We start from the raw sequence: 27,366 nt of genomic DNA, 5'->3' as shown, positions 1-27,366 counted from the left end.
CCGCACTCCGCACGTGGAGATGATTCACGGAGAACGCTCCGAAAGTCTGGCGGCGAAGTTTCTGGACGTACTTCTGGAAATGAACTGTATCTTTGAAGTATTTCGTCGAATTTGTTTCGTGTTACGAAGAAAATCTCCGCCGTGGTATTGACGGTGCAGCCTCTCACCGACCTTCCACCGCGAGTCATTTGGAGTGAAGGCGTCTCAGCTGCCCACCGCGGCCACGCACCCACGACGCCACGCCTAGGGATGCAAAATTTCATGAAAAAATTTTTTGAATTTCACGTGAAATTTTTTCATATTTTTTCAGAAAAATGGAAATTTTTGAAAAATATATTTAAGTGTTTTATGGTATTGCGTATAATAGTAGTAATCCGCTCTTTAAGAAGGTATTTCTCGTAAAAGTTTTCGTGGGTCACGCGGCTACTTTATCAACAATCCACTCTCTATGCCTGAGAAGCAGAGGTTGTGGCTTGGTTACGGTTAATGAGTGCTTTCCAAAGCGTTTGGATGAGAGAAGTGGGGGGGGGAATCATTTGACCGCTGAAACTGGCATGACATCTTTCATACTAGACCCGGAACCACAAAATGTTGGAAATTATTTACTAAACCACGCTTTAAGGTAAGCAATAAATAGCGAAACAACAATGAAGGGTGGTGATTCTGAACGCGTAAGCGTTAACAGTGGCTGGGAAAGTGCATGACGCCTGTTATTCCTCGATAAGGGAATATAAGGGGAACGTTCCTCATCGTCCTAAAACATCAAAATTAAGCAAAAATTTATTTTTCATATTTTCCATGAAAAATATTGCTTTGAAACTTTTCAGGAAAATATGAAATTTTATATTTTTCATGAAAAAATTTCGACCTTCGCATCTCGAGCCACGCCACGGTCCGGACACCGCAAATCCATTTAGAGGGTCGTCTGGTACGGCGGGGTGTAGGGGCTCGAGGGACGCGAGGGCGGGCGGTGGGGAGGCGGGGCGGGGCGGGGCGGGGCGGGGCGGGGCGAGGCGTTCCCAATGATCCTGGACAGTGGTCCAGCCACGCCGCACCTTCCAATCGCCCTGATTTATGCTGGGTCTGAGGGCCGAGGCAGAAGCAGAGGCCTCCGTTTGTCAAAAACTTTACCCACTTTTTTTTCCTGCCGGTTTTTCTTCGGCTTGAACTTTACTTGGCCGTACGTCCCGCGAGAGAGACGTGCATTGAGCCCCGTGCCCTGCGAGGGAGAGGCGTGGCGAGAGCACTGCGCCGTGGCCGAGGTCGCGCGCGCGCCTCGTCAGGGCGCATTAATGCCTCGGGCCTCGGCTCTGATGCTCGGCACGCCACGGCTGTGGCCTCGGTGTGGGAACAGCGTGCAGTACGGCAGATCGGGGTGCGGCGTGGTGACTTTGGTCGCGTTGTGCGAGTGCCGCTACGCTGCCGTTGCCTTTTGCGACCCCCGCACATCTCTGTCTGTCTGTCTGTCTGTCTGTCTGTCCGTCTGTCTGTCTGTCTGTCTGTCTGTCTGTCTGTCTGTCTGTCTGTCTGTCTGTCTGTCTGTCCGTCTCTCAGGCTCTCGGAGTGATTGAAGCGGTGTCCTTTGAGGAGCGCGTGGGCTCATGCGGGCTGAGGCAGCGTGGCGCGCGGCGTGGCGTCCGCATTGCCAGACGATATCGCGCTCAATTTGGCTGAATGTGCCGCACACCGGCGGGCTGATTGATTGCCGAACGTCTGGGCCTGCGGCGTGTGGTTGTGATTGCCCGACTTGAGGCACACATTCGGACCGCTGCGCCATCTCCGTCCCTGATTGGCTGTTTGAGCCCCGAGCAGCTATTCCCGGCATTCAGCCGATAGACGACCGGGACAATTAGCTCCATTCTTTCTGCTGGTGTTGGCACGCTAGGGGGCGGCTGGGACGGCGGGACGGGCGCTGCTGCCTAGCCGAGCGAGCCGAGCCAAGCCGAGCCGAGCCGAACCGAGCAGAGCCGAGCAAAGCAGTCGAAGGCGCGCCGGTTCGTTGGGCTGACGGTCGCGTTAGGCGTGTTAGGCGGGGCCGGGCTCGGGGCCGGGGAGCGAGACGGGGTGGGTGTGTATGGCCAAGACGGCCGGCGGGGGACGCCAGGACGCCAGGACGCCAGCGGGGCTTTGTTCACGCTTGACGGCCGCCTCTCTGTGCTTCTGTGTCCTTCCGAAGCCGGCGCCGGGGAGCCTGGAGCCAGGCCTTGAGGGTTCCTGTGAGGGTCCCTGTGAGGGTTCCTGTCCTGGGTTCCAGCGAGGGTTCCTGGGTTCCAGTGAGGGTTTCTGTGAGGGTCACTGTGAGGGTTCCTGGGTTTCAGTGAGGATTAACGGGTTTTTGTGAGGGTTCCTGATAGAGTTCCTTGGAGGGTTCCTGTGAGGGTTCCTGTGAGGGTTCCTGATAGAATTCCTTGGAGGGTTCCTGTGAGGGTTCCTCTGAAGGTTCTTGTGAGGGTTTATGTGAGGGTTCCTGTGCCGGTCCCTGTGCGGGTTCCTGTGAGGGTGCCTGCAAGGGCTCCACCCACAGCGGCGCGGCGTGGGGCGCCAGGCGGCCGACAAGTAAGCAGGTGCAAATTTGGCGCAGCACATCGGTGGCATTGGCAACATGACTCATGCATGGGGAGGAGATTCAGTCTGCATGGCCTGCAAGATGGCTTTGCTGCAAGCACTCCACCCTGGCCTGGTCAGACATGAAAAAAGCAGCCCGCTCCTGACCCGTCGCAGCCCACTACAACACAGCTGTCCGCTTCTCGTAGTTTACGTCATTGGATATGGGAATAAAATTTTCAAAAATAAGTTGCTATTTATCTACGCTTGTCACTCTGTCAAGAAATACTAGACAGCTGTATTGAGCGGGTCACGCGGGGTCACGTCACGGCGCCTCAGGAGCGGTTTGTCTGTGCCCTGAAGACCTCCACGGCTCAGGGTGGTCGGTGGCACTGTCGTTGACCCCCCCCCCTCCCCCCTTTCCCCCCGGTGATTGATTGCCCATGTCCTCGCACCGCCTTCTCGCTTTATTTTCCTATAAGGCTGCGGCTCCCCTGGGCCCTCATTAAGGGGCGTCACTGTCCGTTCCCGTTTTGGTTTTTGGGGACGGGGAGGGGGGGGGGGGGGGGGAATCTGATGATGAAAAACCAAAGGCACTTATCGCTGGCCGACTTAACCTCACATAAACTAAGCGGAAAACAGCCAATTCAAGTTCGAGGCCGCTACAATAAGCACTCGTTTCAAACCTAGACATTCCCCCTAGGTTCAAACCCCGACACAACCCCTTCGGCAAAAGAGTTGCGACACCCCTTCCCGAGGGCGAGCCCGAAGACCCGAAGACCCGCTACACGAGCTTGCTGCTTGTCGGGCCTCGGGTTGCCACTCACTGCCGTAAGTCGCCCTTAAAGACGGCGCCGGTTGGCAGCCTGGGAGGCGCTCGCTGATCTCGACTAATCCGCCGCACCTGTCGCCGGCAGACGCGAACACGGGCGGGCGGACAGATAGACACCGTCTGTCAGGCGGACAGACGGACGAAACCGGGTCTTCGGCGGAGGAGCGATATTTTGTCGTCTCTCTCCGACCAGGGCGGTACGCTTCGCCTAGCCCGTCTGTGCCGCCTGAGCCATCTGACGAGGCCACCTCTCTCTCGCACTCTCGCCTCGTGGCAGTGCCATCTCTTTCCATCCGGGTCGAGTCTCTGAGCCCCTCTGGGCTGTCTGGCCCCCGCCGCAGCGGTGGGGAAAATTGGCTTGCACTCGCCGGGCCACGACTTGCAAATATTTTCACGCCAATGAATTTGAAACTACGAGTCGCGCGGCAGCCACAACGCTCTCCGGAGCTCCGAGCAGCGCAGCCGGCGCAGCCCGCAGTTTTCCAACCTATTTCAATGGCGCTCCGGTCGGCGAAGTGTTTTTCCTGGTGAGCTCCGACTGGACACGTCACATAGCAGCCGGCCTGTGTTGGGGTTGTCAATCGGGGTGACGCGACACGCGGGGCGAGGCGGCGACGGGCAGTGCTGCCAACCCTTGCAGCCCTGGCAGCCCTGGCAGCCCTGGCAGCCCTGGCAGCCCTGGCAGCCCTGGCAGCCCAGCCTGTCAAAAGCGCCCCGGCGGCCCGTTGCTGCCTGGCCCTGTCCACTGGTGACGGCGGGGCGCGCGTGACTCGGGCCTTTTAGCTGCAAACCACGGCACGGCTCACGTGCATCGCCTCACGTCGCCTCGGTGACGGCCGCTCGCCTCGGAGATGTCTTTAATGGCGTCCTCGGCGGCATCCTCGCGTGGCGCGTCCTCAGGCAGTACTATAGAAACCGTGGTCTAGCCCGGTGAACGTCTTCGACGTTTTGCAATTGGATGGTGTCCCTGTCCTGGGAGAGGCTTCTCAACACTGAGACGTCCTCCCGGTTTACGAGGCACGCCGGTCAAATTCGAGAGCTCGACTCCCTCTGCGGCGCCCTCGGGGCTCTATCCCGCTGACGTCCTGCCGGCTGGCTCGCTCGGTGCTGTCACGTGTATGTGGATCGGCTCGAAGCATTTATGGCAGCTTAAGCCAGTTGGCGTGGGGGTGGGGGGATTTCGGCGGGCGAGCGGCGGTGTCAGCACCATGCCAGCAATCTAAAAGAGAGGTCTCTTTGATGTGGGTGGACCTGCCGCCCCCTCCTGGAGGGAGACGCTAGTTTTCGGCGGTGCGGTGGAACCGGGGAAACGTTGTCCGTCCCGCCGGGATACAGCGCCGCGCTGGACGCCGCGGTGCCGCAGCGGGCAGCCCGGCCATCCTCTGCTGACTTGGTGAATGCCCCGGCGATCCGAGGGCCGAGGGCCGGAGAGGGTGGATCAAACCGGCCAGCCCGCCGGCGCGTTCGGTCGGTCGCGCTCGCAGACTTGTTGACGTCCGCCAAGTACACCGCGCACCGCGCACCGCCCCGCGAAGGGCCCGAAGCAGAAAGCAGGACAAGGACGCTATTTGCTTACCCCCCTTTCTTTTCGCTCGCGGCCCTTAGACTCAACCCTCTCTCTTCAGCCATTGTTTCCTTGCCTGAGCAGGACCTGACGTCCTGTGTGCATGTGTCTGCGTGTGTGTCTGCGCGCGCGCGCGTGTGTGTGTGTGTGTGGTGTCTATCGCGCTCTGCAACAAGAGCCCGCTGAGCCGTAACCGTTTTTTACGAGGCGGTCCAGACAATGACTCATCCCCAAGCCATCTCGATGCGCGCGCGCTCTCGCACATCCGCACACACAATTACACACACGCGCGAGAAACTGTGCTGTGTGCAAACAGTCATCAACTCGAAGCGTGTTGCTGTTTGAAATAGTGATGATCCCGTGTCAATACAACGCCCCAACTTTGCCCTCTCTCGCGTGTGCGCGTGTGTGCGTGCGTGTCTGTGTGTGTTTTCGACTGCGGGCCGCCACTCATACAACTACTGACAGTGGCAAGTGAGTTTGCGGTCGCGGTGCCGTGCACGACTCGTTTGAAGAGAGTGGCTGGCCGGCGTTCACCGCTTCAAAAAAATATGCACCAGCTGTCTATGGTACCTTGGACCTTGACCTGACCTTGACCTTGCCAAGTGTGGAGCATATGAACAGTACAAACTAGCAGTTTCCTATGAGAAGACATAGTTCGTAAATTGCGAAGTATTTTCTAAAACTGAAGTAATATTTTTTGGGGGGTGGGGGCGACGGGGAGAAGCTTAGTTTGTAAGGCTTTGAGATTGTACGTATGATATCGAAGGCCCTGGTTTGTGCCACTGGACCCAGTGCACCAGGGACGGACTCTCTATTTCGCTCTCGCTGGGACTTCCCTCGGCGTGGCCGTGGGCGTGGCCGAGGCCGTGCAGCGAGTGCACCCCCTCGGCCTCGGCCTGGACCGGCACGACCAGCTTTATACATCATTTTCGTTGAAAGGCGTAAGGAGAATAATAATAACTTACCGCGCGCATCCCCCTCCCCCTCCTCGGCCTGCGACCCGGCCCCGGGGTTTACGCAGATCCTCATCTGGCGCCGTCCTTTGAGACGGCAGGGCAGGGTCGGCACGGCGCGGCGAGGAGGGTGGGGAAGTAGCCAGGTTTAGCATGGATAGAAAGAGGAGCACCAGCAGGCGATTGACCCACGTCCCTGGAGCCTCACGGGTGCGGCGGCAGGGCACGGCAGGGCGTGGCGCGGCGCGGCAGGCCTCCTGAATGTAGACAACCTCGTACAGACTCCTCCGCTCCCAGGCGTCATCTCTGGGGAAGACGGAGGGAAAAGGTGGTGTGTGTGTGTGTGTGTGTGTGTGTGTGTGTGTGTGTGTGTGGTGTGTGTGTGTGTGCGTGTGTGTGTGTGTAGGTGTGTGCGTCTTCAGAAATCAGGGGGTGGCCCTCGCCGCCTCCGAGCCAAGAGCGGGGGTACTATACGTACTACGTATGGGGGTCGTTCCGCCGGCGGACTGCCAGTAGTGCTCTCAGCCCCGAGGTACCTTACGATATGAGCCGCGCTGCTGCTAGGGGGAGCGACGCGGGTGACGCGCCACTCGGATAGAGAGGAAACATACATTCATTGTGAAAATTTTGAGCACATTCTCCACACGGGGAAAAAACGCCAGAAATCTTGCACATTCTTGCACATTCCTACATTCATTGTACGCACCACAAAAACCTCGAGACGAACAATTTTGAGCGCTGTCAACAAACCTTAGCCGATCTGCATTCTCGCATCCCGCGGCCGGTGCTCGGGAGATTGCGCCGGTCTATATTCTTTCCATCATCCTGGAGCGGCCTGGAGCGGCCTGGAGCGGCCTCGGAAAGTGCTGCGCTCTCCGATGCGCCCACGCAGACGGCAGGACGAAGGCCAAGCCGAAGGCCGAAGGGCTCTGAGCCTTACTCTCACTCGAATTTAGTCGCTGCCATCGAGAATCGATTCAATAAAGCACCGCCCGTGTGAAAACTGAAATATATATGCGACCGGGCGGCGGCGGCGGGCGGTGAGCCAGCTAAGGATAGCGAACAGGGATCGAACATAAGGGTCTCTCTTGGAGCCGAGGGCGGGCCAGGTAGGGACCGGGGCCACCGACGTCGCGGCGTCGCGCCTTGGATCACAGCGGGGTAGGCGGGGCAGGCGGGGCAGGGCCTTTCTGATTTGGCCAGGTACGACGGAGGAGTCGGCCCACTGGCGCCACTGCCAAAATGGAACAAGGACGACGGGAGCGAGTTGAGGAAGCCGAGCGGAGACGAGCCAGCAGGCTTGACGGCACAGACCCCTCCTGCCTGCACCCTCCGACAAATACTTTCCAATCAACAACTTTCCATCCACCTCCGTCTCATTCCCCCTCTCTCTCTCTCTCTCTCTCTCTCTCTCTCTCTCTCTCTCTCTCTCTCTCTCTCTCTCTCTCTCTCTCTCTCTCTCTCTTCCTGTCTCTTGGCGCCTTCCCCCCGCAGACAAAGGCCCGTCCTCGTCATCAAGCCGTGGTGTGCGTGGCGCCCGTGTGAGTTCTGCTTCGTTCCCGGCTGCGTCCACAGGGCCGTGGTACCCTCTTTGATTTCCCCCACCCCTCCCCTCTCCTGCCACCTCGCGCCCTCGTGTGTGGAGTGCGCACAGAAACCAGGAAACGGGACTGAAGGTTGCGCACGCTCGTGTCGCTCGTGTATAATCTCAAAGTTAGGCAGCGCGCGGGGCCAGCAAGTTACCGGCATGCGAGTGACTCTCTCTTTGTCCCTCTCTCTCTCTCTCTCTCTCTCTCTCTCTCTCTCTCTCTCTCTCTCTCTCTCTCTCTCTCTCTCTCTCTCTCTCTCGCCCCTGTCCGGCGGGAAGACGGCGGAGAGCTACCGGCCGTCCTCGTGAACTTTGCTGCTGATTGCAATTATAGCTCGGAATGCCAGTTTGCCAGCGACAAATTACTTGCATTTTGTGCGGCCCTGTGGCCTTGCTCGAACAAGGGGCGCTTAACCTCGGTGCACAGCCACGGTACGGGACCCGAAGGTTTCGGAGACTTGTCGGCTTTAAATTCAAAACCTGTGGCTTTCAAGTCGCGACACGGAGATCACGACAAGGTTCGCGGCTGAAGAAGTACCGGCGATTGCCAGGCCCATCCTGGAAAAAGGTACATACGCACTCAAGGAGGCGGCTGGAGTTTTCCAGGTACAGCTTTCGCCGTGTGAGTCGCGGCGAACTTTATAAACCAATTTAATGATCTCTTTAAACCGGCGGCGCGATGCCTGTTCGGCGAGCGGCGTGGGGACGGTGTGCGGCGATAAGCACCGATAAAAGGAGAAATATGGTCGAGTTAGGGACTGCGGCGGCTGGCGGCGGCCTGGACCTCCAGACGGGGTGCTGCGTCGCGACGTCCCGCAGCACCATTAGGCGCACCCAGGCACACCACGCCCAGCGGCCCCGGTCTTTTGGCCCGCTGTGCGGTCGCCCCAATCCATCCACGGAGCCACGCCACCGCGCTTTCTCAAGCACGTCGCCGACCCACATATGCCACTTCGAATACCAAATTTCATTCAAAACCAAAGACATATTTACAAGCATGGGCCTCTTCCGCCTCCCCCTGGGTGTGGTCAGCTTGGTCCACTGCGTTATTCGGGACTATTAGCGCGGGAATCCGGGAAGTGGGGCTGGAATCCCAGGCAGCTTTGGTGGGGAATGAGAGCTGCACGGGCTGCATTGCCGCGGTTAGAACGCACCCATCCAGCAGACCGCAACGCCCGTGAGCACGCCGAAACGCTGTCCTGCCAGCAGGGAGCGCCTGTGGGTTTCACGCTGAACCGCCTCCCCGCCAGCAGGGAGCGCCTGTGGGTCGGAGGGTAGGCAGCACGCTGAACCGCCACCCTGCCAGCAGGGAGCGCCTGTGGGTCGGAGGGTAGGCAGCACGCTGAACCGCCACCCCGCCAGCAGGGAGCGCTTGTGGGTCGGAGGGGAGGCAGCACGCTGAACCGCCACCCCGCCAGCAGGGAGCGCCTGTGGGTCACGCTGAACCGCCACCCCGCCAGCAGGGAGCGCCTGTGATGCAGCAGCACGTGACGGATGGTCCATTCTTGGGGCGCCTGTTGTTCGGAGCGTGCTGCACGGAGCAGCCAGTACTTGAACTTAAAAAGCTTTGACCACACAGGCACGGAAAAGCGATAGCCGAAAAATGTAACGTCGCATAAACCCTGTCCTGTGGCAGACAAGGCCCTTGGAGACTCTGCTGCCGCAGCCTGGCAGTCCCCCTCTTTCCCTTCCACGTCCCCGGTGACCCTTCCCCCCTCAAGGGGCCTCCAGGGTCCAGGGTCGCGAGCCAGGGACCGTCGAAGCGAAGCCGGGGTCGCTCGCATGCCGAGGCAAATGAGGCAGAAAATAAATGCCGTCTTCCTTTGCAGCGTGCTTTGCCGCTGACCGCTGCCCCCTGCCCCGCCACCCCGAGAGTCCCTGCCCTGGCTCTGCTTCTCCTCGGAAAGGAAAACAGAATGTTGACTCTTGGCCACTGCGCGCTCCCCGCAACGGCGGAGCCCCGCTGGCGGCGGCACGTTTTCCTGGCAGAGCTGAGATATATTCACTGGCCCGCATCTTGTGTGATTAATCGATCCTCGTGAAGCCCACCCTGTCCGTCGTAGAGATAGCGGCGGGGCCAGGCCTGGGCTGGGCGAGGCGGGGCGGAGAAGGGCGGGACATGCCGCCTGGAGCGGCGCCGCATTATTATCTTGCTGTTACGGTGCTTTGGATGTCGTTGTCCTGGAACACCTTCCCTTTGTTGTCGCCGAGGATTGCGGCGCGGCGCTTCGCGGTCCGCGGCCCCAACTGCGGCTGCGGTGGCGCCAAAAATAAAAGCACCCCAATTGGTTATTTCCTCCCGCGTGATTGGTCCGCGCCGGAATGGCTCTCTCCCAGTGTGGTGGCGGCCCGCGGTGGCGGCTCCATTCCGAGGGCGTTGCGTCACTCTGTCCCTCTCACACACCAACGCCCCGGGCCTCGCCGGCAGAGCGGGAGAGACAGAGCGACAACGCGCTCGGTCCGCAGAATGAGGCTGGCGTGGCCTGGCGCGGCCTGGCGCGGTGCAGCGCGGTGTTTTCCGCGTTGCCACCACTGTCATGCGGATGGCTCCCAGAACGCGGGGACGCGGCGGGGGAGGGTTGGTGGTCTAGCGGCGAGGGGGAGGGGACGGCGAAATGCTTCCTGCGATGGCCCCGGGCAGCCAGGCAGGCAGGCAGCCATCCACAAGGGCGGGGCAGGCAGTGGCAGGCGGCCCGCAGCCGGCCGCACTTTTGATGAGATGTTTATGTCGCTGAAATACACTCAATTATAAGTTTTTGTGCGGCCGTGGCTCGGCGCGGCTCGACGTGGCAGGCAGGGCGCCCTTTAATGCCTCGCGAAACAGGGCGCGGAGGGATCACGACAACCCAGGGGTCCCAACAGGGGTCTCGGACGGCGAGCGACGGCCCGGCCCGGCTGGGCGGCGAGCTCTCGCTCTGTCTCGCTCGCACTCGAACACTCACCGGATCACCGCCTCTTTCTGGCCGTCCTTCTGAGGCCCTGTGATCGGTCGGATGCGGCTTGAAGTGGTGCCCAGTCAAAACTCAGGATAAGCATTGGACGCCTCGCTGGGAGCGCAGTGTCCTTGATTGGAGTCCCAAGGCTGCACATCCTTGGGTTGGTGTCCGCCCCGCCCTGCAGGGCCCTGGCGCCGGCCTCTTGGTGGACGTGACTGGAGAGGCCACGCGGAGCAGCGTCACAGCCTTTGTCCAGGTAAGGCAATAAGAAGGCACCGGCTCGTCGAGCATCGCCCAAAGGCGCAGGGGAGGGGCGCCGTCGTCATCGGCCGGAAGCGTCTCATCACGCGAGTCAACGGCCGGCGGCTACACGCGCGGCCGGCCCGGCCAGGCCCTCGAGGCTAAGGGTGCACCGCGTTGCCCGGCCTTGCCCGGCCTTGCCCCACCGCCTTGGCGGCCTTGCCCGTGAGGCGGACGCGCGGCGGGCTGGGCAAGGGGGGGCAAGGCGGGGCCCGGGCGGGCTGGGCCTCGCAGCGGGTGGGGCGCAGCGCTCGGCCTTGTTAGAGTTGTAACGAGGGTAGAGGGGGCTGCGAGGCTGCGAGGCGGGCAGGGATTAACACAGAGGCACGAGTTGACAGGGGGAGCGTTTTGCTCTCTCTCTCTGTCTCTCTCTCTCCCTCTCTCGTGTGTGCGTGTGTTTGTGTGAGTGAAACGTAGGGAGGGGAATTTCGTTATCATCCCCCCTCTCCCCCACGCGCACTGCTTCTCAGAGGCTGAGCGCGTTTTCGCGCCGTCTCGCCTCCACACACCTGAACGGCTTGAAGGGGTGGGGGGTGGGGGTGGGGGTGGGGCTGAAGGCGCATCTATCACCTGAATTGCCTGGGTGTGCCACGCACCGCCACGCACTGCCACGCCCAGCCACGCCTGCTGCCTCGCAGCCCCGCAGCGCGCTCTCAAGCTCAAGACCAGATGATTCGCAGGGCAGGGGAGGCCCCCCCCCTCCTCCCAAATGCGGTCACAAAGGTTTCCCGCGCAAACTATTACCGCGATAAGCGGGGAACCTGGCGGGCGACGCAGGCGGCGTGGCGGGCGGCCTCGGCCTCGGCCTCCACCGGGGAGGGCGAGCACGAAAAACGCGCGCAATGTGGACATTGTGGGTGGCAAGCTGCGGAATGCACCGCCGGTATGCGCGGACGAGTGGCACGGACTGCACGAGGGGGGCGTGCGAGGTTTTAATTCACGTCCCCCCCACCTCGCCATCCTTTCCCCATTTTCCAGCGGCGTCGTGCCGAGGCGACCCTTCTCGCCAGCCTTATCCAAGGACAGGGTGAGCCAGTGCCAACGCCGCGTCATCCTCTTAGGTTTTTTCGTCCACTTTATTTTTCTGAAATAATATCCTTTCCTCTTCCTCTTCCCGGAGCCCTTTATTCCTCTTCCCCCGGAGAGCGTCGGGAATTGTTTTAAATTGGTTATTTCGGGAAAGAAAACGTTTAAAGTGCCGGCCAAGGCGAACATCCCGACTAGCTGCGTTCCCCGCGCCCCGCCCTTAAACTTGTCTGCCGGTTCAGTTCTCTAAAGTATGGGAAACTCGCAAATCCTCGCGCCGCTACCCCGGCCAGTCGTCCGTCTCAACCTGGCCTCATCCTCAGGATGCTTTCAACGGACATACAACGCAGCTGAGCGCCATTTCTTAATCTTGATTTCAATCCGATTAATCAACTAAACGGTTCCTGGAACGAGTATCTTTCGGTCGTCTCAGCCTGTGTCCCATGGCCGCCAAGTTTGACACCGTCCTAGTAAATTTTCTGTGTGGGTGTTTTTGCACGACATGGAGCGTATGCACGAGTTTACTTGGAGCTAAGCATGACAATATGTGTACGTGCATTTGACGAGTGCTCTCAATTTAAGGCTCGCTATGCAATAAAAAAGGGCTTGGTGTTTGTGGCGCGCGGTCGGCGTCCTGACAGGCCGGGCAGCGTGGCGGCATGCCCCGGCACCGCCTCACCTGGGATTCCTTCTTTTACCTTGCCAGTGGAGAGCAGCTGGAGAAAAAGAAGGCAGGGAAAGTAAAAGGAGCAGAGTGCGGCTAAAAGGTTATCCCTGAAGGTAGAAAATTGGAAGAAGTGCGACAATGCGGGAGCCGCAGCCACCCTCTCCGTCAAAGTAGAGCCTCTGGGTCGTGTTGAGCTGCACCACTTCCGACTGCAGTAGGAAGGAAACATCCGGGCCTGAAGGCCTGCTACTGCCACCCGCCAGCCACCTCACCGCCACAGCACCAGGATGGGTGCGAGAGAGAGAGAGACCGGGCATGAATGTTCACACAGTGACTGCGGGGTGGCCGGCCTGTCTGTAACGAGCGAGAAGGGTGGACCTGTCGTAGGCTTCTCGCAGTGACTGTGCCAGGTCCTTGGTCCTTGGTCCTTGGCCCTTGGTCCTTGGCCCGCAGCTACGTCACTGTAGGACCTCCGGGACTGGCGCTTGCTGGATCGTTCTGCGGCTGGGGATGGTGGCGGGGCTCAAAACAAACCACGAAGCGACGGCGGGGCGGTTCGGCTTATTTCGCCCAACACGGAAGTCTGTCTCTCTCGCACCCCTGTGAGGGCGGTGACAGCACCGCTCGCTCGGCAGGCACGCATGCGAGCCAAGGCCGACCAGGCTGGCAAGGCCGGCGGCAAACTATGATTTATTCCGGGTGGGCCCCGTTCCACGGTGTCAATAACTTTCCGCGACGGCTTGCGACAGTGTGCGCGTGCGTGTGTGTAGAGCGCGTGCGTGTGTGTGTGTGAGAGAGAGAGAGTCTGTGTGTGCGTGAGCGTGCACCCCAATCCAGGTCGGTGGCGGATTTGTGGCCGAGAGAGCACGGTTCCCCGAACGGCCGGTCCGGTTCTATTGTTTCGCCAGATTAAACGGTTCCTCTCCTCCCCGATCAAGGCCACAAAGCTGGAGGAAGGGGCGCCGCCTCGCGCCTCGCCTTCCGTGGCGTGTTCCGCGGTTGTCCGCGACGTTCACGCCGTTACTCTGACGCCTCGGTTTGCGGGAAAACACTCAACTTTTTTCGCTTCTCCCTTTATCTTCCTCAACAGCTCACAGAGACGGTAATGAGATTTTTTAATCCACCTCTCTCTCTCTCTCTCTCTCTCTCTCTCTCTCTCTCTCTCTCTCTCTCCCTGTCTCTCTGGCCTTCTCTTTGGCCGGCCCTTTGAAACTGGAAAATGCGCTGCCTGTCGAATTAGCTGAATCCACGCGGAACGGGAACCCGGTCGTTATTTCCACTCTCGCAATGATGAGGAGGATGCCGAATCTGCACCCATCCCCTTCCCCCCTCCCCCGCCAGCGCCGAAAACAGAGACTCAGCTCTGGATGCGACAATCTGGCCGGCCACCTCCAGAGTCACGGCGCGAGAGTGCGGGGCTCTTTTGCCGAGCGCGCAGGATATCCCCATGGGCAGGAGTTTCCGTAATTGCCCCGGGATAGAACTAGTAGAAAGTTCTGCCGCGTCGGAGGCACCGCGCGGCTGTAAAATTAGGTCTCGTGAGTTAGGCGGCATGCGTGCCTCCATCCGGCACTGCACCGAGCAGCGTTTCCCCCTCTTTTTCCATACCTTGTTCTTTTTGGGGGCGAGGGGACTGGGAGCAACGAGGCGGATTGTTTTAATTTAGTTTGGTTCGCGCGGCTTTTGCTGACGGGCCGCTGCTCGATCCCTGGCGAGCCGCCATCGCCCATGATGTGAATTGGAGGCGACTTCTCACCGTCAGGCCGGCAGTATGCTGTAGGCCGCCAATTCGTGACAGTGGTTCGGTGATTTCTCTCTCGCGCCCTCGCGGGACGGAACGCCCCATGATAGAGAGAGAGAGAGAGAGAGAGAGAGAGAGAGAGAGAGAGAGAGAGAGAGAGAGAGAGAGAGAGAGAGACGGGGTGACTGAATCACTGTTTGGAATGATCCGCCCCACGCAGTGCTCGCATTGATTCGGACTGCCGTTTCGCACAGCTGCGTCTCGACAGGGTTGGCTTGAAAAAAAAAGATGAAGAAAACAGAGCGAAAATGCCTCGAACGATGTGACTATGAGATGAACGATGATTTATATCACCAATTTCATATGGGTAATGAAATTGGATCGAAGCAACGCACTATCATTAATTTTGTAAGAATTCTACCAATTTCGCGATGAATCCAAGTTTGCGCTCGCCACCACTCCATTGCTTTTTAATAATGAGGTAATTGAAATATTTTAGGACGACTGCCCCCCCCCCCCAAAAAAAAAAGTTTTCTTGTCTTTCATTGCTAAAAATGTTCCCGAAGAAGAGCATGAGTTGCTAAACATTGCAATATCATTTGCATTTTAGAAAAGAATTGCATTGCAGCAGCTGAAATGACAGTGAACTACAAGTTTCACCGGTTACGCCGCGACCCTTTTTTGTCCACCGCACAGCCCGATCCCTGCGAGGGTCACGCGGCTCCTCGGTGGGGAGCGCGGTGTCAACAGGGAAGGAAATCAGGCCTGGCAAGGTTACCGCGCTTCGCTGCCCCGGTGTGAGGGAGCTGGAAAAGTCTCAGCCGCATTGGTGGGGCTGCCTGCTGCAGGACGGAAAAACGACTTGGCATCTGAAAGAAAAAAAAAAACTGGAGGAAAAGCGGAGGGAGGTTAATTCGCAGACATTCATTCGGGTGATCTGTCGAGGGAGTGGCGCTCGAAGTCTGTCGTCGGGTTTGGAGGCCGCCAACAGGTTGCCGGCGGAATGACTCGCACCAGCCAGGGCCTCCCTGACTCACTTTGACCGCCTGACTGCCTCGCCTCCAGCCTTGCCGCCCATTCGGACGTTACGCGTGGCAGGGCCCGGCAGGGCGCGACCAGACGAGCAAAGCACACCTCGAGCGGTGGGCTTTCGGCCCGCTCCGTGCACCTCGTCTCACTTCGGCAAGCCTCGTCACGCTTCGGCACGCATCGTCACGCTTCGGCACGCATCGCCACGCCTCGGCCCGACACGTACACGGCGAGAACACAACACCATCAGGGCGGATCAGGACTCGGGGGGCGAGCCGTCTGCAACTTTAAGTCTCTCATTATTGCAGCGCAACTACTTTGCCGGTTGCCAAAACAAAAGTTAGTCCAGCGGAGGGAGAGACTCTCCTCGCCGCTCCTTCTCGTTCCAGATTGCGCCCACCCCCTGCGTGCCCCGTGCGCGGCCCCCGTATGCCACGCCGACGCAACTTTCACGCAAATTGATTTTGCATTCGATAACAAAACACATGCGGCGATCCCGAGTTTCTACTCTGTTCGCTCGCATGAGTAAAGGCGAACGCGGCGCGTTTTTCCGATCCAACAGAGTGGCCTTTCTCTTCCACTAAAAGCAAAACAAACAAAATCCAAACCCTGGCCTCTGACCAATCTTGACTCAGGCCTCGCAAGTTTGCGAAAAAGTTTTCTCTTGTCCCAAAAATTGTTTGTTGTGCGTTAGGTCTGGGCACGCCATGACAGCGATTGTGATGGTGTTGATGGTATGGCTTCGTGTTTAACGGAGACGTTCGCATACGTGTTCTCTGTGACCAACACGCATCGTTGGAGTGCCGTGCTCCAAGCGCGGACACGACATGCAGCGTCTGGAGGATGGAGCTCTGTCACTAAGTCTCCCCGGACTCCGCATTATTTGCACAGCCAGCCAGTAAACAATGCGCCCCCTCCCCACCCCGTTCCTTGTTTGCACCGTGTCCCGACAAGGCCGGGCTAGCCGAGTCATTACCCGGACCGCTGCGGCGCGCTGCGGGGACGGTCCCAGGGACGTCTCCCTCGCAGTGTCCCTGCCTGGCTCGCGCCCCGCGGCGTCGTAGCGGGTCGCGGCGGAGCGGATCCGTCGCGGCCGGCCGATATTTTGCCGAGGTTTGCCTCAAGTAAATCTGCGTGATGTGCCGCACATGTCAAACAGCGGGGCGCAAACACCGGCCCAGCCCTTGAGTCTATATGACAGTGCGATTGGAAAGCAGAGCCGCCCCCCTCTCTTTCCGTGTGTGTGTGTGTGAGTGTGTGAGTGTATGTGTGTGCGCGAGTGTGTGAGTGTGTGTGTGTGAGTGTATGAGTGTGCGCGAGTGTGTGAGTGTGTGTGTGTGTGTGTGTGTGTAGGTGTGTGTGAGAGAGAGAGAGAGAGAGAGAGAGAGAGAGAGAGAGAGAGAGAGAGAGAGAGAGAGAGCTCTTGCTCGGCATTGGCGTAAGGTGGGCGCGGCTAGGGGGCGAGGATCCTCCGTGGGCCTCTGGGCCCGTCGGCCTTTGGGACTGTGGGCCTCGCCACACGAAGGCATCTTGGGCCGGCTCGGCGGGGGGCTTCGATCCAGTCGGCGGCAGGGAGTCAGTGGGTCTGTAGGCTCCCTATGTGAATGCGGCGAGCGGCTTCCCATTGTGGCGTCTGGCCGGCCGGGCTCCTCACTTCCCTAATGCCTCGGCGAGCCTGCAGAGTGATTCCGGTCCGTCTCTCTCGCACTCATGGAACGTGCCGCATCGGTGCGAGAGAAACAGACCGCAGGACAGGCTCCGCAATTCCAGGTTCGATCACGCCGCCCGCTGGGGGACGACTGTGATTCTGGTCCCCGTGCGCACGGCCCGGCACGACTTGGAGAGCTTGGGGTAATACACCACAGGCACGGCACCACAGGGAAGACCAGGCAGGCCTACCGGCCAGGCTGACCACTGGCACCACCTTCCCAGCAGCCGACGAGGAACCATCGCTTTGTCTCCGTCGCACTCCTTGGGCGGTCGGAAGGGGTGCGGTGGAGACGGAGCGACGAAACAACCCTCTGTAACCACTGGGCAGTGCCCGGCAGCGCCAGGGCAGCGCCAGCCCGACACCCAGGGAAACTTTGTATTAACATTCCCGCCTTCTCTGTTCCAGATGCGCATCGGGCTGCACTCGGGCACGGTGCTGGCGGGCGTGGTGGGCCGCAAGATGCCGCGCTACTGCCTGTTCGGCCACAACGTGACGCTGGCCAACAAGTTCGAGTCGGGCAGCGAGCCGCTCAAGGTCAACATCAGCCCCACCACCTACGAGTAAGCATCATTGTGACCAACATGGGGCGTGTCTGTCAGTCAGTCGGGCTCGTTCGCCTCGCCCGTCTCGCACCCAAGGGAGGCCCTTCGGGGTGTGCGAGTGAGACAGAGCGACGAGACACTGTCGGCCTGTCCTCCGGGCGTCGCGCGGTGCGTCCCCGCTGCGTCCCCGCTGCGTCCACGGAGTCCCCACGGGCCTGCGACGGCGGCCTCGTCACGCAGCGTCTTTTCCCGAGGGGGTGCGCGCGCCACGGCACGGCAGCCAGCCACGCAGCCAGCCACACGCTCACCGTATATTTTCTCATCCCTGAAATCCGTTTAGCGCGGTCTGCGGTCACGGTCGGGTCGGGAGGGCTTCCAGGCGCTTGCAGCCCGGCCGTGCCGCACCCCCTGGGCCGCTAGCGGGGGTCCGGGTCTGGGGTCCGCGGTCCGCCTGGAGTGCTTTCTCAACTCCAGCGGCGCGCCCCGAAGCCAAGCCCGCGCCACCGTCGGCCACCGTGCACCCGTACCCGCGTCACGACACGCGCGTCCTCCAAGTTGACCGCCAGGCCACGCCGCCGACCCGGCCGGGCCGCCGACACAGTGGAGATTCGCTGTCCCTTTGAGGTGCGGGCGGCGCTGCGCTAATGTGATTGCACGCTGTGTACAGTGTCGGGCCTTCAGTCGGCCTGCAGGCCGAGCCGTGCCTGGCCGGCCAGGGCGGCCAGCTCCAACTCAGTTTCGTACCTCTCACCCACACATGCCCCGGGCTGGGGCTGGCTGCCCTGCCTGGCCGCCTGGCCGTAGCGACGCCGCCCACACCATTCCCCTGAGAGGCTTTCGACGTGCCGCACCAAAAAGGGACCCCTCTTCATTTTGCAGGAGTTAGCGGAAATTGCATTTTCATTTGGATCTCAATTTTCGCTCTTGGGCCCGAGTTCTGTACCACCCTGTGTCCTTTTTTTTGTCGCGTCAAAAAAATCCAATAAGAATCTCCAAGTCCCGCGCGGTCAGCACATCCACAGTGTGAGAAAAAAGTACGGAAAAAGTACGGAACATGTCTGGTCAATAATTTGCCTGGAACGTCCGTACTTGCCAACTACGGAACGTTCCGTACATTTTTCCGTGCCCATTTATGGAGCAAGTACGGAACGTTACGTTCTTTTCCCCGTACCTCCGTACTATTTTTCTGTACCATTTCCGTACCAAAGGACGGAATTTTTTTTACAGTGCAGAAAAAGGGTCTCGATTTACAATTAGAATGGTTTTACAGACATCTCTTATTTATTGTTCATCGTGTTGAGAAATGTCTAACTGATCTCAATTTGGAGAAACTTCGAAAAGTCACTCAAAACTGTAAGGACTAAAACTTGGATTTCAAGGGCATTTTTACAGTGCACGCACTCTATGTGCTAGGATCAAGAGTATGGAGAACTCGCGCACTTCCTGGTGCGGAGTAATTTTCCACACTTGGACGTGTGGCGTTTGCATGTAGTCTCCACGCCGCTCCACGCTTGAAGTGTGGAGGCTGCAAAATCGGCACTCCCCGAGCGGAGACAGAAAATTCCACACATCCGCATTTCAAGTGCCCAATGAGAATAGAAACGTCCATGGAAAGCTCATTATGAGCATACATAGTACAGACTAATTAACTTTGTCATACGAAGAAATAGTTCGTAAATTACGTAGTATTTTCTTTGTAAGCTTATGTATACGCGTATACGCTCAAAATACTTTGTTATTACCAGATGATTTTCTTTTAGTAAGGCCTAAAAAAGTTTGTAAGATTTTTCAGAGTGGACCGCTTGGTCTGACAGTGCGTGACGAACACTGACTGGCTGTCATTCTGCTTGCAGCATGCTGTGCCAGCACGAGGGCTTCACGACGGAGGCGCGTCCGCGGGACTGCCTGCCCAAGGGCTTCCCGGACAACATCCCCGGGACGTGCCACTTCATCCTGTCCTACCGGCACCCCGGCGTGGCGCCGGCCGCGCGCCTCGCCGACCACGTGGACGCGGCGCGCCGCCAGCTCGGCATCGGCCCCGAGTTCGGCGACGAGCCGGCCGCGGAGGCCGCGGAGGCCACGGCCGAGTTATGACTAGAGGTGTAAAGTGGGGACCACTGGGGGGCCGCTACGCGTAGCTACGCCGCGCAGTGGCCATACCCCCCGCAGCGCGGTGCCCCGCCGAGACGGGGTCTCTGGCGCGCGGGGTAGTGGCGACGCAAGGGACGCGCCGACCGAAGAAGTGGAAGTGCAGAAGCGACGAGTGAGAGCAAGTGAAGAGAATACGCCAGGACTCGATACCATCCATTTGATGCTCCGAATTCAATGTATACAAATCGATTCAACGCTTGATTTAATCATTCCTTTATTTTTCTCACGGCATTGAAAAGAGTTTTTAGCTTCCTTTGCAGTAGTAGATGGTTGATCTGGTCGCAGCGTTCAATGTCTACAGGTTGGTGTGGAATGCAAAAGGTAGCCATGCATTTGCCGCCATCCACTTAATAGTACTAGCGTGGCTGCGTGTGTAAATGAAGCTAACTGAAATGGGCTATGTAGAGCGTAGCGTGACTCGTCTGGAGAGCCGCTACTTCTCCGTGTCGGTATGAGTGATTTGGTCCAAGTGCTCTTCGATACGATGATTGTGAAACTGTGCCTCTGTACCTCCTTCCTAGATATTACTGAATTAGTTGAAAGCGTGGATCGTTACAATAAGCGTATTATTGTGATTAAGTTTAATATCAGTGTAAATACATTGTTGGACACGTCAGATAGTGTGTACATACTGTAGTATGACAATGTTCTTCTTCCTACGAGGACCTTCGTGTGTACAGTGTAAGTGATTTTAAATGTTGCAGGGGAAACCACATTCTTCATAGACATGCTTGAGTAGACTTGTCATTTTCGCGAGGTGCCAGTATGGTGGGCCGTTTCTGTGGGGTTTCTACTCGGTGGCATCCGGTGTCCCTCTCCAGAGAGCCCCACTAAAGTGCCTTTTCGGTTTTAACTTCACTTGATAAATATCGCCTGGAGCGCCATTCATCCTGATGTGTTTGTTCTGTGCGTGTTGCACTTGTACTCACCAAACTTGCTTGTTTATCACGCTGTGTGGCAATCGCCTTCCAGAGCCATCTTCTGCAAGAAAACAAAAAAAAATCACGACAGAAAACGGACTTCTTTTTATAAAAAAAAATTATAGATAAATGCAAAATTGGTTGAAAATAAAAACCAAATGTCTAAATGTTTGAGTTTTCTTCGGTGCTCTGTGTTGAGTTTTTAGTTCGGAGCCGTCGCTACTCCCGGTTCCCAGTTGCCAACCGCTGCTCCAGGGCGATACTCCACGCGCGGCGCTACTCGCCGCTCGCAAACCGGATTGAGTTGATCTGGCGCCTCGGCCAAGGCCACAGCTGATCACTGTTCAATATCCAGCGATCAGTGACCTCCACCGGAATAGTGGGATTTATTCGGAAAGTAGACTAGCAGTCTGATTTATTCGCTGGCATGGTGGAGGCGGCTGGGGTGACAGGCAAAGGATTAACAAAGATGCTTCAAATAGATAGCATCGTACGCTGAGTGCACTCCGTGGTCTGTGGAAACACAGCAACCTAAAGTTCTATTATAAATTATTCCTGTGAATATCAATTAGTAGAAACATAGTTACTTTGTGGCTCGCGTCACTTCACCGTACAAAGAACGTCCGTCACCGCCCTCATTATTTCAAGGTTCACCTGTTATATTTTTAGAAACGAGATACACCCCCGTGAGGTCGATACGCCCTCACTACTGATGCAAACACGCCACCGATGGGAGTTTCAGTATAGAGTTCCAAGTCGTGAACGGCCCGACTCTCGTTGGACTAGTTGAATCCTTCCTTACAGATGTTCAATAAAACCATATCGCACAGAGCGCCCCGGTAGACTGGGAATGTGGCAAAAGATTGTCCCAGAGCTTCCTCTGACGTCACGCCCGGCAGAGGTGCCCTCCCCCTAGAGGGCCACACCACGTCAAATCAATTTTTAAAAAGGGAACGTCGAGGCGGCCGGAGGCGGCACCATAAAATGCAGGGCACGGCGATAAAAGCTTCACTTTAATTATATTCCATTTATTAATTCATTTTTATTTTTTGTGCTCTGTTCCTCTTAATCTATCCAGCCAAAAAAAGAACAGCTAATTCTTTGAAAAGAAATGTTATGTCCGAGCCAACTGGGATGATTGTGACGTCCTCTGAGATTATAAAGGAGAAAGTCAGCAAGCATCTATCTATGTAGAGCTAGCCACCATTCGCAAACGCCCCCAGTGGGACTATGAGAAACGAGGGCGTGTTTCACAAGATGTTCTTTGCATCCCTATCCAGAGTTTAATTATGTTTGGCCACTTCAGAAAGATTACATTCTCGTACGGATGTTTGAGGTGTAAAAAAAATACCACGGCGAAGGTTACCACACCGGTTGAGGTAGACTGGAGGGATGGGCCTACAAGGGTGGCAAGACGGATTGCCTTTCGCTTCACAGTGTGGCGTATTGCCACTCGGCAAAGGATCTTTCCTAGACCCTCAAGTACAGATGAGTCATCAATGGATGATATCCACGGCCAAAATGCCCGGGCAACACCCGATTAACTCCCGGCTGGCTTCCATCCCGCAAAGATTCGACCAAGGTGCGGCCTGCACCTGGACTGCACCCGGCCCTCATGCTAGGAGCGAGACATCACGGTGAAACAAATGTGACAGAATGTCACATTCCTTTTAGCATTGTGTCACATTCACTGAAGTGTGAATAAGCTTATTTATGGCCGATTTACATGAAACGAATGTGACATAATGAGAAAAGCAACGTGACAGTTTGTCACATCAGCGTGATGTGACGTTCCTGGAATGAGAGAGCTGCCTTTTCGGGTGGGTGCTGGAGCGCGCTGGACAACTGGAGTGCAGGACAGCGCTTGATGCAGGCAAGCCGGACTACGCTTTCCCAAGGCCAGGATGCGTGCCTGTGTTAACAATGACCCCAAGGAGAACAGAAAAGTCAACTTGATGTCACCACCAGGAGTGGAGCCTGCGGCTGACCCAACACTATAACAAGTGAACAAGTGAAAAGGTCACGGCTAGGTACCATTTTGAGGTCAAAATGATTTAGATTTAGGTCTAAAGACACCTGTAAGGAAATGGCACGCAGTAGCGGCCGCGCGATCCAAAAGGCGCTCAGTTGCGGCCCTGCGATCTGAAAGGCACGCAGTTTGCCGCGCGCGATCCAAAAGGCACTCAGTTTGCCCCGCGTGATCCAAAAGACACGCACTTTACCGGCCGCCAGCGGTAAACTGCGCGTCTTTCGGATCGCGTGGGGCAAACTGAGTGCCTTTTGGATCGCGCGTGACAAACTGCGTGCCTTTCAGATCGCAGGGCCGCAACTGAGCGCCTTTTGGATCGCGCGGCCGCTACTGCGTGCCATTTCCTTACAGGTGTCGAAATTACCTCCCCGTGACTCAGTGTTCTCCTTGGGACACAGCTTTCTTCCGGGTTAGACGACGAAGAGTGACTTTCTTAAAACCTACTACAGATAAAGAGCGTCCTCAAGAATCCAGTCAGCAAATACTGACTCGGCAAGTTCGACAGGGAACAGACGTCAATTCGACGTGAAATCAGCTGATTTTTCATCGATTCTTCGTTTAACGCGGTCGAATCTCCAACACCTCATTCCGGCTGCGCCACGTCGTTTAAAATTAACTTCCAAGTTGAAGTGGAAGTGGAAGTTCCAACCCGTGTTCCTATTTCGCAATTTGCACCACCTTGATCCCGGCCCGGAAGAGGTTAGGCTCCTGCCAACATGATGCCTTTTGACTTCCGGTCTAAATTACCCTATTGTCAAATGCCCGTTGAAATATGGTTACAGCGAGATCGCGCCCTTGATTTCCCCTCCCGAATCGAAACGTGATTCTGAAAAAAAAAGGAGATTAGGGAAACGGAGAGCCGAGACGCGTAATGTTGGACTTGCCACGCACTGGGCGCCGATATCACTGTTTACCCAGGGAGGCAATCAGGCTGCGGACCCGTGCACCCGTGCCGGTCGTGCCTCGGATTCTGCTGATGACCCGCTTCGGCCGCGGTGCCGCGGTGTCGCGGTCCGCGGCGTCCCGCCCAAGGCCTGTCGGGACCGACGGGTCCAGGGCCTCCTAACTCCTAATCTGCTTGCGATGCGATAGAGGCGCCAGGCCGCCAAACAGTGTCTCAGAGACATTCCACAGGTGCGCAGCCACGGCTTATCTAGCAGATCCACACGGAGGCGACTTGAAGCCGTCAAAGTACCCCAGGTGGGCCAACTCAGCGGGCACCGCTCCGAGGCTAAGGCTCCCCAGTGAATTGGCGGAATGTGGCGCCCGGGGCGCTTCGGGGCGGGCGGCACTGTCCACTCCTGAATAGGGGAAGTGGCGGGGCGTGGAGAAGATAGAGAGGCAGTGCATTGATCCCTTCGTCTGGCAGGTTATCTCCAACTGGTTCTGGGGGCGTGAAGAATAATAGGGTATTTCACTGATGGCTCGAAGCAGAAGGCGCAAAAAAAAACGAAACACAAACCCCTGTCAGAAATAATTATGACATTTTCCATGAGAAAACCCCATGTTACTGGAAGCGTCTTTTCAAAGAAAAATTCGTTGATTCTATCTTCTTCTTCCTCTTCGTCATCCACCGGCCGGCAAAATGCTGTACAGCTTTTCGTTTAAAAGAGTCGCGGAATTTTAGGACAACTTTCAATCAATCATGTGTGAACAAAACAGGACGCGTTCTTGATAGGTACCCTAGGTCCCGAAATAAGGTAGGAGGAGAAACAATACTTGAATGAACAAGTGGAATAAAGTTTTGCCTGGAACAAAAAAGATTTCGGCAAATAAAGTTTTTGACTGCTTGCTAGCGGACACTGTTGTGAACTTCGTCTGAACTACGCTTGTGACATCAGGGATCAGCTTCTGACTGTTCGCGGTAACCGCCGCTAGGTGGCGTACAGTAAGATAAACTTTGATTCTTCATTGAGTAATAACTACGAACGCTGGTAGAACTGCTCCAAGCGAGTAATCCGGTCCGGCGACGGCCGTCACATATCGCGTCCTTTTCCTTTCTCTGAGCGTCACGGTGTCACTCGCTTGACCCGCCCGCCTTCCGCGCATTGCGTCTGCGCCGTGGTGTGCGAGTGAGAGGGCCGGGGGCGGCCGAGGGGGCACGCGCATCGTCCCGACCATGTCCCGACGTCCGCGGCAGGCCGCGCCGCATCAGCTGCCACACGCTGACCCTGGTGAGGTTAGGTCAGGCAGGCCGAGCAGCGTTCCCTCCGGTTCCCTCACACTCGTAGCTCGTAGGACGATCCGCGAGAGAGAGAGAGAGAGAGAGAGAGAGAGAGAGAGAGAGAGAGAGAGAGAGAGAGAGAGAGAGAGGGAGGGAACCGACAGGGCCGCCGCGCTGCGACATTTGTCTGCAATCGTTGGAGGCCATGGTCTTGACGCGTAGAAGGGACGGTTCCCTCGTCGTAGCGCTTGGCCTACTTACGGCCCTTGGCCGCCTCTGGCCGTCTCGCCTCCGGTCCCAGGAAGTGGACGGGCCTGGCCACCGGGCTGCGCATTGGGCCTGGCCTCTGGGCCTGGCCTCTGGGCCCGGCCCGCACCCCGACGAACCCCGGCCTCACTACGCAGCTGTAAAATGTTGCACAGTGCAGAGAAACGTGTCTGGAAATTACGTATTCATAGTGTGGCACCAACGCAGTCTTGTCTGGCGGCGAGCTTTCAGCCCGCAAGACTGGAACGGAACCCGGAGGCTGGCTGGAACCTGGAGCCACCCTGCTGACTGACGTCAAGCGCTGGCCGCAATGCCCTCCGGCTGCGTGCAAAAATAGCAGAGTTTGGCACCGATGCCGTCCAATCCGCGGCCAGGGAACATTCCCCCGCGACGACGCGGCGCCGATTTTACGTAACATCAGCTGAATCATTCATTCACCGAGACGGACTGCCGACGAGGCGTCTGCCTGCGGGAGACAATTATTGCGCGTCGGAGAGGGTGGCGGGCTTTGTCGCGACGGCCGGCAAGACGGCGGCAGTGCGGCGGCTGAGCGGCGCGCGCGGTTAGGGTTGGGGGGCCGAGAGCCTCTCCGGCCTGGACGAGTATACCGCGGGGCCAGCCTTGCAAAGGAAGAGCCACCTGTGGAATCAGCACAACCATCTCGGACTCGTCCCTGTTCGCTGTCAGCTCATGCGGCTCGGTTAAAAAGTTGCACCGATGAGTTCACAAACCGGTGCAAGTGTCCTCCACTTCAGTATGGCAAAAAAGCCAGCAGTCCAGCTATTAATTCAAACACATCGACGACTTTCGTGGAATTTCTTGCTTGTTTTTTTTTTTTTGAGCAACACATGCGTGCTGGGAGGGTCAGAGGTCGAACTTTCTACTTTATCTGCGTGTAGAAGATAACACGCTTTTCGTAATTCTTTTACTTTCTTGCAACAGTTTTGGCTCAGGCAGACGACAAAGTCCCAATCAAAGACATTGTGCCATCATTCTGATTAAAACCGCCAGAAAGCGAAGGGGGTTTCTGTGTCTAAGGGATACCGACGCGACTGTGAACTGTTCGTGTCCTCCAGGTGGTGAATAACACACAAGCCGGGCCAAATCCAGCCCCACGGCATGCCGCCCCTGTCCCCGCAGCCTGTCGCTTGCTGTCGCTCAATAACGACCAGGGCGCTGACGAGGCCCCCCCGCGGCCCCGGCTTGGCCCTGGCGCCACCCTGGTCAGGCAGCCAGCCTCGTAGCCAGCGGTGGCGGCGGTGGAGGTGGATTTTTGTAGCGGTGGCGGTGGCGGCGGCGGCGGCGGCGGCGGTGGCGGTGGCGGTGGCGGTGGCGGTGGCGGTGGCGGTGGCGGTGGCGGTGGCCCCCTTGGATACGGCCGCGCGTCCCACCCGGTCCCGGGCCCGATCCCGCCTTGCATAAGCCGCACCGTGCCGCCCGCTCCGCCCGCTCCGCTTACTGCTGCAGCCCGCCGCGCCAGTCGAAAAAAGAAGAGACGAGATTGTAGCGGCGCCGCACACGCTGCACTTATTGGGGGCCTCCACGTGCAGCCACGCGCCCGGCGATGTCGTCGCCCTGCCTCTCTCGCACCCACGGAGCGTCCCGTGCGCGTGCGGGAGAGGCAGAGCGAAGACACCGCTGTGCGCCCGCGCCTAGCGGTGAGGCTGCGGGGCAGGGCGGCCAAGCGAAAACGGGGCCAATTTCATCCTTGTTAGGTTCGACCGCGTGGCCCACTGAGGGGGAAACAGCTGCTGTTATATGGGGCCTGCGCTAGCTTAATTTTCTTTAAGGAAAGTTTCCAATTTTAATTTGAGTGTTGAACTAATCCGCCTGCGCACTTGCACTCGATCTCTGCCCTGGCTGCGGCCAGGCCTCGGGCCAGGCCGCCTAAATGGCATACGATCATGTGTGGTCTGGCCCTTAATGGTAATGGTAATGCGAGGTAGGCAACGCACACAGCGTGCGCGCACGCGTGCGTTGCGGCGTTGTCTACCCCGTACTTCGCAGGCGTTCGACGAGGTCGTGCCGTACTCGTTCTGGTCGGTGCGGTGCTGTCGGCGCACGGGTGTGGAGAAAGAGAGAGAGAGAGAGAGAGAGAGAGAGAGAGAGAGAGAGAGAGGGGGGGGGAATAGACGCACGAGTCGCGTTGATCAACGTGGCTCGAGCCACGAAACGAAAGCTTCGATTTTCGGTTTTCGGAGGTTTGCACCAACCTAGGCGTAACCTCAACGGTACTGCTGCTTTACATTTATCTGGGTGTGTTATTGTGTGCTCTGTGTGCGTGCGACGGAGACGGTACGTGTCGGACTTTGCACCCAATATGCTTACGCGAAGGCAAATACCACGTTCTCGAGCAACCTCTAAGAGTAGCTTGGCCGGCACCATTGTCCGATAGTGGT

The 27,366-nt window shown here is 57.8% G+C and overlaps 1 protein-coding gene across 1 annotated transcript in view; it reads left to right on the top strand.

Annotated features, from left to right (window-relative positions):
* Window positions 1-20,674, top strand: part of LOC117651151 (head-specific guanylate cyclase) — a 91,621-nt gene extending 70,947 nt beyond the window's left edge. Inside the window, exons 11-12 of the mRNA XM_034394954.1 lie at window positions 17,300-17,454; window positions 19,290-20,674. Coding sequence (XP_034250845.1) covers window positions 17,300-17,454; window positions 19,290-19,530 — 396 coding nt within the window. The 3' untranslated portion in view covers window positions 19,531-20,674. The remainder of the gene's footprint in view (window positions 1-17,299; window positions 17,455-19,289) is intronic.
* Window positions 20,675-27,366: the final 6,692 nt, after the last annotated feature.

The sequence above is a fragment of the Thrips palmi genome, unplaced genomic scaffold, assembly GCF_012932325.1.
Source record: "Thrips palmi isolate BJ-2018 unplaced genomic scaffold, TpBJ-2018v1 HiC_scaffold_5, whole genome shotgun sequence".
Classification (NCBI taxonomy): Eukaryota; Metazoa; Arthropoda; class Insecta; order Thysanoptera; family Thripidae; genus Thrips; species Thrips palmi.
Note: the sequence above shows the minus strand (reverse complement) of the source record. Positions and strands in the feature narration are given on the sequence as shown.